Source organism: Coffea arabica, chromosome 10c, assembly GCF_036785885.1.
Source record: "Coffea arabica cultivar ET-39 chromosome 10c, Coffea Arabica ET-39 HiFi, whole genome shotgun sequence".
Taxonomy (NCBI): Eukaryota; Viridiplantae; Streptophyta; class Magnoliopsida; order Gentianales; family Rubiaceae; genus Coffea; species Coffea arabica.
This window is the reverse complement of record NC_092329.1, coordinates 4,620,437-4,633,587: the sequence shown is the minus strand read 5'-3', so window position 1 is coordinate 4,633,587 and position 13,151 is coordinate 4,620,437. Positions and strand designations below refer to the sequence as shown.

Genomic DNA, 13,151 nt, shown 5'->3' with positions numbered 1-13,151 from the left:
TCCTTCAAAAGTCAACTGTCCACACACATTGAGAATTTTCATTTGCTTTTGACAAACACATCGGTGTAATTGACACGCAAGCAAGCAACCATACAAAAAAGTGTAGAAATTTGTATCAGACGACGAATTTAATAATAATAAAAAAAAAGATAGAGAGGGTCGGAACTCGGAAGTAGTGATGATCTTTGAGGCGTATTCCAATGGTACATATCGAAAATTTTCAACCGGAGTCTTCTAAATATCATCACCAAGTAAGTAAATTCGTTTATTACTAGGTTAAATTTTCCCTTTTAATCTCTTTCCTTTTGATACAGATACAGCTTCTTCTGTTCCTAAAAGTAGTTCAATATAAGGAGGGCACAAGGACAAGAATAACGTCATGAATTCTCCCCAAACTTTCAATATTTGAGCACATTTAGTACCTTTGACGATTTTTTTTCTAGGATGTTATCGGAAAGAGTCATGTGATAGCCGCATGTCCGACAACTATTTTATACACTATTTGTCAAATATATGACTATCACGCGACTCTTTCAAATCGTAATTTGAAAAAAAAAAAATCACTAAGGTTACTAAATGTGTTCAAATATTAAAGTTTGGGTATCAAATGTATTTTTATCTAAAGTTCGGCGATTAAAATTGTTCGCATATCAAAATTTGGAATTTTTTTCAACCAAAAAAAAAAAAACGTCATGAACTGTCTGACTTCTCATGAGTTACAGTAGTAGTTTCTCTGTTAGGTGAAGAAATTGTACTAGTGTCGGCCTGTCTAGTCTAATGGATAAATCTTTGCTTTTACGCTTTTTAGCATTTTTAAGGAGGAGATGACAATTACGTTTATTACCACTTTGGATTAGCTATAGTGATCTTTGTATTTGCCACTCATCCATATGTACAGAATAATAATTCATTATTCATCCTCAGCCACAATCTGCAGCCACGATTAACTTCCCTGACCTATAAATAGGACTTTGGGTGGGTAGAATTAGAATTAGAAAGAACTCGAGCGTGCAATACCGAATGCTATAGCCCTGAGGGCTAAAGCATGACTAGTCTTTAAGCCAGTAATGAAGCGCCAAACCTACCCAGAAAGAGTAGCCCACTTCTCCAATTCCTAACCCTTGAGCTCCAATCTTTCAGAAAATTATGCCGGCTCGAAACGATCTACCGTAGCCACTACTTCTGACCATTTAAGATATTTTAGAGAATTTTTCTAACGGACTCTCCCGTTGACGCGTTTAAACAGCATCCACTCCATCGTACGAGTATACACACTAATTATTATTATTCTTATTTTCTTTTGCATTCACATTTTTTTTTTCTAATTAATTTTTATTTTTCAAAAAATTCAACCCTCATATTTTAAAATATCTCCATTGCAGGCGTGAAAAGTCAAACTTACTACATGTACTTTCTTTGTGTAGTAGTATGTGATGAATTTTTCTCTCCATAAAAAATTCAAATTCACATTACTATTTTCAAATTGAAATATCATACGTTCAAATGTCTCGTTTTCTTTTTTGTGGTAATATTCAAACCTTTCGTTTGACATGGTATGTTTTGAAAAGCGCTGGAAATTGGATGATAAAAAATGATTGAGAAATGTGTTTACAGAAAATTTTTTGATAAAAAAAATTGCAATACTCGAGTGCCAAATCAGCATCTTATAAAGGAGAGTTTTTCTTATAAAAAGGATTCTATCTTACCCAAAAAAAAAATAATAATAATGTATTTTTTTTTTTTTTCAAAGAAAAAATGTCGTTTTGGTAGTTTTACCAAACAATGCACCAAGAATTCGTGTCCTGGAACATGGTGGCATCCACATTTCATTGAAGGGCATCATTGTCCTGCTCGTGTCCCACTACTCTGACACAGGCAGTCATACCCATCGTGCCCATCCATAATCGAGAGACGTGGACGGTCCAGATTCTCCCACTTAGCACACAATGATTTGTTCGCCCATCACACCAAACTTTTTCCTACCCCATCAACTTACCATTGGCCCACGTGTCATCCCCAAGTAGGCCCCACCTTCCATTATTTTAAAATTTTTCCCACGATAAAACACTGGAGCTCCTCAGCCCTCTCTCTTTCAAGTTTCATCCCCTCTTGAGATCTCCTAGACAGACACTTGTCGCTAACTAAGACCCATCGCAGCCAAAAAAAATTATGTCCCCGAAATTGTTGTATAACTCCCAGGTAAACAGACAACGTTAAATTTAAACCAAAAAAAATGAAACGCGGATTCTTATACTCCTCCTAATGTCTCTCTGTCTCTAGCAAATTTCTCCCTGTTTTTATCGTCTTCATATACTTCTGCTTATCTGCTGATTGCTTTACTTACTTAAAGAAAGTTCCGACCTTTCAGATGACGCGTAATTGTTTCTAGCTATATCTCAATATTTTGTTGCCTTTTGTTGTCATTATCAGTTGTTCCTGGAGTTGAATTTTTGTTGGGGTTGTTGAAAGTCAGTGGTAGAAGTGCGTTTGGCATAAAGGTTATGATGTTCGAGGGATGAAGTTCATATTTTTTTTTTCCTTCTGTTTATACTGTGTCATATGTCTTGAAATTCATGTTCTGATGTAAATTTGGAGTGTTCTTGTGAAGGAAAGTGCGATTGCAGTAGAAATTTTGGGTTATCTTTAGTTCTGTGTTGTTCTGCAGTTTTGGTCTGAAGTTCTATATTTAGTTTGATCATGTAAAGCTTTGTTTGCTAGTTCAATCATTCATATGTATGATATGTTATGAAAGGGTATTCGATATGGTCCATTCGAGAGATAGAAGGGAATCAATTTGATCTGATTGGATTTTTTGTGATTCCATATTACAGTGAGCTTAGGAGTAGAATTGGGGCATTGTTAGGTAGATATATTTAGTGAAATGGGGAGTCATTTCAATTTCAAGAACTTTGGGAATGAGCAAATGGAGGGTAGTGGGGGAGGAAGGCCGCCAGGGAACTTTCCCTTGGCACGGCAGCCGTCCGTATATTCGTTGACTTTTGATGAGTTTCAGACCACTATGGGTGGGGTTGGGAAAGATTTTGGCTCAATGAACATGGATGAGTTGTTAAAGAATATTTGGAGTGCAGAGGAGTTCCAGACTATGGGTCCTGCTAGTCAGGATGTGGGTGCTTCTGGTGGGCATTTGCAGAGGCAGGGCTCATTAACATTGCCAAGGACATTGAGTCAGAAAACTGTGGATCAGGTGTGGAGGGACATATCGAAAGAGTTCACTGTTGGTGCGAAGGATACTACTGGTGTGGGTATTACAACTATACCTCAGAGGCAACAGACTTTAGGGGAGATGACACTGGAGGATTTCTTACTTAGAGCTGGTGTTGTAAGGGAGGATGCTCAATTGGCAGGGAAGCCTAATATTACTGGACTACTTGGAGATTTGTCACGAACTGCAAATAATCAGGCTTTTGGGTTTGGATACCAGCAGCCGGAGAGGAACACTGGGTTGGTTAGTGGAAGGGTGCTGGAGAGTAGTAATCAAATGGCTATGGAATCTGCTAATTTGCCGTTGAATGTAAATGGAGTCAGATTTACACAGCAACAGTTAGGGGCAACACAAACACAGCAGACTCAACAACTGCCACAACAACAGCACCAGCCTCTATTTCCCAAGCTACCCGGTTTGCCTTATGCCACTCCCATTGCTATACCAAATAGCGCTCAGTTAGGTAGTCCTGGAGTTAGGGGTGGGATTGTTGGACTTTCTGATCCGGCAACGAGTGCTAGTTTGGTTCAAAATGGTGCGCTACAGGGTGCAGGTGTGGGGATGGTTAATTTAGGTGCTGGGGCTGTCACTATTGCTGCTGGCTCTCCAGCAGTTTCGTCAGATGGGCTTGCGAAGAGCAATGGAGATACTTCTTCTGTCTCTCCAGTCCCTTATGTGTTCAATGGTGGATTACGGGGTAGGAAATGCAGTGCTTTGGAGAAGGTTGTTGAGAGGAGGCAGAGGAGAATGATAAAGAACAGGGAGTCAGCAGCAAGATCACGAGCCCGTAAGCAGGTAATATATCTTGTAGTTGTATTACGCCAACAAATTTGATCCTTGTGACCTTGAACTTACAAATTGCTTTGGCTCGTTCTAGCTTGTTTTGTTGATTTCCTAGTAGTCAACAGGTTTTTAGTCTGTTGAGAATTTTACTAGCCATTAATGCCAAAATGGTAAATAGAGAATTTATGTCTAATGTTTACCATTGCACGGCATATGGTCTGCAAAATTTTATCTGTATCATTCCCAATTGGATCAGGTTTATCTTCTCAAGAGGCTACCAGTTTAGTATAGTAGGGGAAGGGAAAGAATTAAAAAAAAGTAAGAAGAAGACAGAGACAAGGGCTGAACAAAGAGATTAGTACAAGTCTAAAAAGTTGAAAAGCTACATGTAACAATTTAATAAGAAGAATATGCCAAATAAAATGGTGAAAGAAATAAAATTTGGTTACCCATCCCTTACACATTCATTCTCTCCCGTCCTTGGTCCCAACCCCACCAACCCCCCCCCCCCCCCCCCCCCCCCCCCAAAAAACAAATAAAAAAAAGGGGTTAGGAGTTTCTTCTTGTGCCTTGATGAATTATGATGATTATTAACATACTTCTTTTGTCCTCTATGGAGATGTTGAATTCCCCAAAATTATCAAAGATTCGATACCTATGCGGTATGATAGTGATCTAATCTGACAAGAGATGAAAGATTATGAGAAGTTATACTTCGTGAGAAGCGTTAAGGATCATGTTTACTACGAGGTAATGTAACATTTACCATAGGAACAATTGGCACTTTAAGTTATATTAGAGACAACGAAGTTTGAAGATTCTGCATAAGTTTGATTACTAGAGAATAAAAGCAGCTTACAGAAATGATTATTAGAAGATTTTCAATACCATCTTTTTGTAGTTTCCATGGCAAAGATGATGTTATCTTTTGACTTATTGTGTATTCAGGCCTATACCATGGAATTGGAAGCTGAAGTTGCAAAACTGAAAGAAGATAACCAAGAATTGCAGAAGAAACAGGTAAACTCAATATAACTACTCTTTTGCACTCATTTCTTTGTCTATGACATATAGTTTTCAGTTCTCCAGTCATCTTACTGTATGAGTAATGCTGCAGGCTGAAATAATGGAAATGCAAAAGAATCAGGTATACCAAGTTTCTTCCTTCCTTCAGTAACTTGCACATGTTCTTCTGACATTGTTTTAGGCTTACTGATATGCCTTATTGTTTCTGAATCAAATATGTCACATCATATTCTTGGTTTTCTGAGATTTTGTCTGTGGATTTGTTTTCTTTTTGAAATGTTTGTTCTCATCTTATAAGTGTAAAGAAAAGTGTGTTCAGTTGAATTAGAAAAGCAGGCATGGGATGCATCAATTTGGATATAATTGCATTGTTTGTTGTGGAAACAAAATGAGTCATTTATTACTGCACGATAACTACTTTCCTGACAAGTCAAATGTGCACTTGCACGTATGCCCTGTGAAGGGGTGAAATAGTAGTGTTGCTCCTGATTGTATGCCCTTTTTAGACTTGCACATTCTATAAGCTCAGAATCACCCACAGTTTCCTGTCGATTAGCTATACTGCTGATTTCTCTGTTACACTCCTGTTTATGTTATTTCTCACCAGGCAAGCACATGGCTTTATTGGAAAAGCAATGCCATTTGTCAATGAAGTGCAAGTAAAGATGCCTGTTTTAATGTTGCATGCCCGTGGTCAAGACTGCATTATTTAGAAAAACTATTTTCATTGCAACGACCGCTGCCAACTCTAATTTTCATATAACGTATCTTGGAATTCCTCTCTTCAACATTTTCAGTAACTGCTGTTGAATTTGAGAGCAGAATGTTCCACATGAGCTAATTTTTCCAATTATCACTTGCTAATGGATAGGTCATGGAGGAGATGAACCAACAGCGTGGAGGCAAAAGGCGTTGTCTGAGACGGACACAGACTGGTCCATGGTGAAGTTGTAGCATATACCAGTGGCGTAATGCGTACGTGCTTACGTAGTGGATATATCGTTGCTGTAAATATTTGAGAGTTTAAGTTTTTGGTGTAAAGAGAGAGAGAGAAGATTAGCATTTTGGGTTGGAGTAGACTGTTTGTTCCAGTGACTCTTGTGAATATTGTGCTTAGATGGGGCTAAACTATACTAGTGTTTGTAGAATCAGTGGATACTACTTAACGTTAGTCGACTACAACAGCTGTACCCCTTGTTCTTTTCGGGATAAATACAAAACATGGATAGGCTTTAGATGTATAAGATGCTCAGTTGCAGCAGATGAGTTATACATGCTCAGTTGCTCATCTGCATCCAAGATGAAGATGGTGGTGGAATCAGTGGAAGGCATTATGGACATGGTAGTAACAGGCAAGCAAAGCAAACAAGCTTGCATCCTTTATTGTCCTACGAAATGTTCCTGACCTCAACTGCGCTAGTAGTAAAACTTAAAATAACACTGAAGAAACCCGCGGTCGCGTATGCCAGATTGAAAAATGAAGAGCCAACATGGGTCATTCCAAGAATAAACAATTATGAAATGCTTCTAGCTTTTATGAACTAGCTCCCTTCCTTTCTAATTATAGTTAAACATGTGATGTGACCCTTTTTTAAGGCAATTAGCGTTACCACAGTCAGAAGCCTAGACCAAGAAGTACCCTGTTCAATTTCAACTAATTGGCACAGACTCGGCACAATCCCAATTTTTTCTGCAAAAGTTGCTTGGTACAAGAGTTTGGGTTGAGAAAATTTTGGAATGTCTGTTTTCTGGAAACGATCAACATTTATGATACAAAGCCCGCAAGGGGTGCTGAAGTTGCTATCTTGTTCCATCCAGCATAACGGTAGTGTAAAGCAAATTCAAACAAGTCTTGTAGTACTTCTGAAACCTCCTTTCAATGGAAATAAGATTCTCAGCTTCTCAATAGGAATAACGAGCCACCAAGCACAATGAGCAAGCGAACCAGATCTTGCTCGTCATGGTTCATTTTCCCGCAGAAATTAAAAACAATAATGAAAAATAAAATGCTGCTGAAACACACAATTAGAACTTCCTAGCCTTTATTGCCTCGGAGTTGCATATTGCATCTCAGGAGGTACCTCCAAAGCCAATGCGTAAGTAAGCATGCGCAAAGGGTTGGAAATTAAGACCACAAAAAAAGCAACCAGCAGAAATTGAAACATACTTGTAATCCCAAACAAGATACTAGTAAGGATAGCCCGGTGTACAAATATTATCCTTCCACGAAATCATTTTCCTCCTATCCCTACCCCGAAAGGATCGGGCAACCAGTGCACCACTCACAGGCTTGCACAAGCCAACATCAATTACAGAAGTGCTCTCTCTCTTCTTAACTGACGAATCTCCATCTTCCATATAAAAGTCAAACAGCATTGCAAGACAATGCACCTGATGAGCTAAGACTAAGTTTTCTTGATCTAATGGTATTGACTTGATTATGTGAACATTGACCTGCAAAACATTAATGGACTTCTTCATCGACAAGCCAGTAAAGGAACGCTCAAACTAAAGGCAATACTTGGAAGTAAATAAGGACAACTTTTGTTAGAATTGCAGGCAACCAAGTACGTAAGGTGGATATCCTCAAAAATCAAGTAAAACATTTCTTAAGTTTCAGATAACTGCTCAAACAAGATTAATGATGTGTTAAGACAACACTTTTCCAAAGCTTGTATAATCACAAAGTTTGTATTCTCAAATTTATGCAGGGAAGCTAATGCTAGTATCTACACCAGATAGAACTATGAAATAAATCAACAAAGAAATTCTATTCCATACCTCTGTCTCCATAGCACGAAGTTCATTAAACCACTCTGAAAGATCTACCTCACAATAGTTTGCTTCATGTAATTTACAGTAAAGTTTCAGCGCAAAAAGTGGAGGCCTAAGTGGATACTCCATGCCAATCTTAATCTGCCAGAAAAATTGTTGAAAGCACCAAATAAGTAATCACAAACACAGCAAAGGATGAAGTAAAGGGAACTAAACAAGCTGCTCTACCTTGGCTTCTAACTTGAAGTTCTTTTGACCATTATTGAGCGTTCTTAGCAAAGTAAGACGATACACCTGAATGCCACAATCAGCCCATGAGCTTTCAACCATATCAATTGCCCTGCTAACAGGTGCATTGTCAGTTTCTGGCTCAACTACAGCAGGCTCATCCAGCTCAGATTCGGAGTCCAAAATTAGATCTATATCCTCATCATGTCTCTTAAAACTTGGTGATTTCCCCTTGTTAGCTGGAGATAGAATACTTTTTGAAATCAAAGGCAGTCTTCTGGGAAGATCGAGATCAGAATCTTTAGAAGGGGTAAGCTTAACATCATTAATTACAGCAGTAATTGACATTAATGATGGAAGTTCCCCATCTTCCTGTAAGTTCTCTACTACTCTGTTTGAAACACCAGATTTTCCACCTATCTCGGCATCAGGACCCTGAACTTGTTCCACATCAGAGACGGGCAATGATGGTGTATGATTAGGTGAAGAGCCAATGAGTGACCAGTCATGCAAACTGCACTGGGGGGAATGTGAAGCCCATGGAACACTTCCACATGTTAGAGCTGGCCACTTAGATTTCACCAACGAGTCAAGCTGCTCCCTGTAAGTCAACCAAAGTTTTCCATATTTTGATGCTTAGTCAATCTCATGACAAAGAAGCAGATCAACAGAATAGGCCCACCATGTTCAACATTTTGAAGAGAAAAAGATGTGCCTTAAAAAGATTAAATTGCACACAGCATAAATGGCACCCAGAAACAAACATAAAATTGAAGCAGCAGAAAAGAGATTGAAAAGCAGAATAAGGCAAGCTATCAGTGCCTGAAGAAAACATAAATCAGAAACTTGGTACAGATTTTGAGATATCTTTGGACATTGAAAAAAAAAAAAAAAAAAAAAAAGAAAACTTTTCAGGCTCTGTTCTGCTAGACTACATTATAGATTCATCAATCTAAGCTAGTCGTTCCTATGGTTCGTGACTCTAGACATGCAATGCAGTGACTCACGCAAGAGCCAGCTGAGCCTTTTTCCGAGCGCGAAGCCTTTGCACAACTGTCTGCACCCGATTTTGCTGACGATATAGTGACAGGCCAGAGAGAACAGCAGCATGTTTAGCTGTCTCCTCATTTGAAGCTTCATGACTCGTAAGAAGTGGTGACAACTCTGGAAGGAAATCAATGCCCGCCAAGTGCTGTGCCCATTTATAAGGGTGTGAAGTTCTATTTGGATCGAGCTTAAAAGAATCACCCAAGCGAAGTTTGGCCGACTATTAAGTATGCAGAACATGTTACCAGTCAGAAAGTGAAATCCATATGCATTGAGAATAATTCCATACCGTGCACAGAAATGTCATACCTGGTGAGGAAGCTCAAGGCCAGAGTCATCAGGAAATAAGTTGCATAAGATGCTATTCTCTGGTCCTTCTTGTGAACCTTCTATTCCAACACACACGATGTTCAATTTCATTAAATATTCAAACTTCAAAGAGATAAGTTTGGGAGAGTTCGAGTCTGAAGCATCATCATCATGTATATGAAGGAGAAGTTTAAGTGGATGACTATGATATAGTCCTGCTTGGTCAAGATTGTCCTTGCTCACCACCTTTCTTGGTCGCTTTCTCCTTCTCTGTCCATCATCTTCCTCATCAGGTACATCATCATCCAACCTAGAGGTCTCCAAGTTGGTAGAAATGCCTGGGTCACCAGAACAAGTTACATAAGAGATGAACCAACACTTAATCCACAAGAGGCATACTCCCAAGGATTATGTGGATCCAAACAATTATCTTTTTCTTTCTTCCTTTTGTTCTTCTTTTTAGTAAAAGCATGGGGGTGTATGCCAAAAGGCTTTAGATCAGAAAATTTGTACCACTTACAATTAACCATCAAAAAGGGCACAAAGGCACTATAACAAACAATAATGGATAAAAGTTCAAATCAAGTTAAGAATCAAATTAACTCGTAGGATAATTGTACTTAATTCCTCTTTACCAATGTCTCTAAAGGTCAATAACAGTGCACTAAGCGCTACAATTAGGATCAAGCAATAGCCCAAAGCATTTGTCCTTCTGATGAACATTTAAAAGCATTTTTCCCACAAAGGATTCCTCAAGCCCAACAAGTGTTACATCAGAAAAAGTCACAAGAGTATAAATGGCAGTGTTGGAGATAATCCAAGGGACATAATTGTTTAATGCTATGTTTGACACATTGCAATATCATTTTAACTGATCACCACAGTGACTACTTGATAAGTATGACATAAACCATGAAGTTAGTTACCAGAGTCTTTAGTTGCTTTCTGACGAGCAAATGCTTGAGCATCCTTCAAACTTCCTACAATCTCAAGATCAATATTCTCTCCAAAAGCATCCTTTTGTGCAACTAACTGCGAGTAAACCACATACAGAGGAGGTGGAAGTAACTCAGCTGACTGCTGCTGCTTCAGTTTCTTGGTATGCAGAATACCTAGTTGGTGTTGGACAGGCAAGGATGCCTTCTTCAGGGATTTGAGGTGAGAGGGGAGACTGGATAAGAATTTCTTCCTGTTGGAAATGGTCTCCTGGAGGGCTTTCTTTTGTTGTTCCAATCTTTCACGAAGTTTACAGAGTTCTTTCCGCTGGTGCATCAAACAATTAGTTAACAATCAATCCTCTTGCGGAAAAAAAATGAGCAAAGGACAGAATCAGATGAGTGTATAATTAGTGGCATGCGGCTACTGTTTTCCTATGAATACTGGAAATTTTTGCTGGCTAGCTTAATATCCGACAGTTAAAACTATCAAAAGAAAACACAGAAAGAAAATGAACTGAATAAGAGATTTGCCACACTGAATATGCGTAGACAAAACCATGTTGAAGAACAGTTTTCATGACAGCTGCACGAACTTTACAATCAAACATTGCCAAGTATTCATAAAGTCGTGTAAAAAGCCAAACAAGTACATTGTTTAGATAGTACAAGTCCATAATCATTATGGGGATTCTAGTGAAGTTCACAAAAGGATCAGGTATGGTTCTCAAATTTTTTGCATCATCCGAAAAAATTTTAATCAATGTTCAAACTATATGAAACAAGTGGATATACAGTGTACCCGGATGAGGCAATAATAGTTAAGAAAGCGCATTGAAAATGTACAAATACAGTGTACCTAGATGAGGCAATAATAGTTAAGAAAGCGCATTGAAAATGTACAAGTAACTTCTACTTTAGCTCAGGCTAGACCCATATCTGCAATTTTAGGATTTATGATATCATAGCTGCAGAGATATTTCAGACAAGCATACCTGAACCAGCTCAAAGTTGAGCCTCTTGAGCATCAAATTGTGAGCAGTATCATTAGATATGACAGAGGATTTTATATCCTCGGGTGCATCTCTAAAGAACTCTTCCTCTGGCACAAGTTCAATATCAGGATACTTGGACTTGAAGTCTTTGCATGCCTTTATTGCTTTAACATAGTGATTTTTCTCATACATCAAATTATGGAGCTGCAGGGTCGTGAAGTCTACGGGTGCTTTAGCTCGTTCTGTTTCTGCTTTAAAACGATCTTCTTCAATCAAGATGGACCTATTTGCCTGTTAGGAGAAGCAAAATAACTCCATTAAACAGTAAAATTGTTCAACAAAATATCCAAGTGATTCTCCACCCTCTTAAGGAGAGGGGGGGGGGGGGGGTGAGGTTGCTTTAGAAATCTAAAACAGCATCTCCACAAACATTAATATTGTAAAACAAAGGGGAAAACAAAAACTTGTCAACTTGAATTAGCAGTACAGTAGACAATGTAGCCAAAGGTGTTATGTCCACAACATAATGTCACTCCACTGATTCAATGTACAATCTTTGATTTTCAGAGTTCTCACGAAGAAAATTCTACCACTTAATTACTCCGTAAAATTATCAAAATAAGCCACTGAGAAGAGTTCAAAGATACCAGTATACAAGAAAGAACCAAATTAATCACACCCAACATAGTGTAAGTTGCCCCCAAATAGCTAAATTTTTTTAACTTTCCATTTTCTTTCTTTTCCTATTTCCTGATGGGGGCTGGTCCAATCCTTTCATCCAACAACTTTACCCCTCAATTACCCAAAAAAAAAAAACAGCTTTGCCGCTCAAATTTCAAAATCCCACATCAATTATAGTAGTAGAAACTAGGAAGAGGGGCGAGAAAAGGAAGACACCTGGCGGAGAGCAACAAAGTTGAGGAAAATCCGAGTGACAAGCTCGCGGAGTTGAGATTTGGGTTGAGAATCTTTCTTGAAGGAGAGCATCTGGGCGACGATCTCTTCAACAGAAGCTTTGCTTTTGTGAAGCAGTTCGTAGGCCGCCGACATGTCTATTGTCCTCTCCGGGAGTATTTCACCTGCTTCAGCTTCCCCCATTGCAGTGTCCATTTTTTGGTTGGAGAAAGAATTAAAGTCGAATCTAATCTGTCTGGGAAGCTATATACACAAAAGGGTTTCGTTCTCCGGTGGTAATTGGGTCTACTTCTGCCGCTATGCGGCGGAGCAGCAGCTTCTCAAGTCTTCTTCCACAAAGGACCCCTTTGGCTGTCTTCACAAAGTATATTATTTTTTTGTTTCTTCTATTGTTTATTTTTTTAGTTATTTATTTGAGCTGGGGAGTGTGGGGCGTAAGAGATAGTACTAAAGTTTAATCCTGTTTAATTAATTTTTAGAAAACTTTTATTGCAAACTTTGGATTAATATATTGGAAAACGAATTTCAATTGAAGGCTTGGAAGTGAAAATAGAAAATTTCATTTTAACCCTCTAAACAAGAAATTTGGTTCAAGTTTGGCCCTTGGTTCCAACTTTCTTTACCATTTAACATCAAAATCATCCAAAGAAACTGCTAAAGTTCTTTTAAGATTTTCAACTACGTATCAAAGAAAGCTAATTAATAAGCCAGTAGATAGATTTTGATGGCTAGAGTCATGATAAAACAGCATAACATGTTCTTTACATACTCAATCAAACCAGTAGATGGATTATACTTGTTACTTCTGTTTTCTTTATTTTTCTGGTAAATACTTCTTTTTCTCCTTTTGATGCTCATATGTTGATTCCAACTCTTTAGCGTTCTTTTTAATTTTTGGAGGCCAATGAACAACTT

At 38.4% G+C, this 13,151-nt stretch overlaps 2 protein-coding genes across 3 annotated transcripts; one reads left to right on the top strand and one right to left on the bottom strand.

Annotated features, from left to right (window-relative positions):
* The first annotated feature begins 2,094 nt into the window (after positions 1-2,094).
* On the top strand, positions 2,095-6,276 carry LOC113714504 (ABSCISIC ACID-INSENSITIVE 5-like protein 5). 2 transcript variants are annotated; one of them, XM_027238382.2, is made up of 5 exons: positions 2,095-2,199; positions 2,832-4,018; positions 4,955-5,026; positions 5,124-5,153; positions 5,904-6,276. In XM_027238382.2, the coding sequence occupies exons 2-5, from the start codon at positions 2,882-2,884 to the stop codon at positions 5,976-5,978; spliced, it is 1,314 nt and encodes a 437-aa protein (XP_027094183.2). In that variant the 5' UTR covers positions 2,095-2,199; positions 2,832-2,881; the 3' UTR covers positions 5,979-6,276. The 2 variants fall into 2 exon arrangements, 1 of the variants encoding a protein (XP_027094183.2); XR_003453725.2 differs by lacking the exons at positions 2,095-2,199; positions 5,124-5,153; positions 5,904-6,276 and adding an exon at positions 4,626-4,756 and having other exon boundaries at positions 2,740-4,018; positions 4,955-4,990.
* A 781-nt stretch (positions 6,277-7,057) lies between these two features.
* On the bottom strand, positions 7,058-12,619 carry LOC113714503 (THO complex subunit 5B-like). The gene is made up of 8 exons (XM_027238380.2): positions 12,219-12,619; positions 11,322-11,612; positions 10,318-10,654; positions 9,392-9,729; positions 9,043-9,302; positions 8,036-8,636; positions 7,814-7,948; positions 7,058-7,486 (listed from the first exon to the last, which is right to left on the bottom strand). The coding sequence occupies exons 1-8, from the start codon at positions 12,429-12,431 to the stop codon at positions 7,220-7,222; spliced, it is 2,442 nt and encodes an 813-aa protein (XP_027094181.2). The 5' UTR covers positions 12,432-12,619; the 3' UTR covers positions 7,058-7,219.
* Positions 12,620-13,151: the final 532 nt, after the last annotated feature.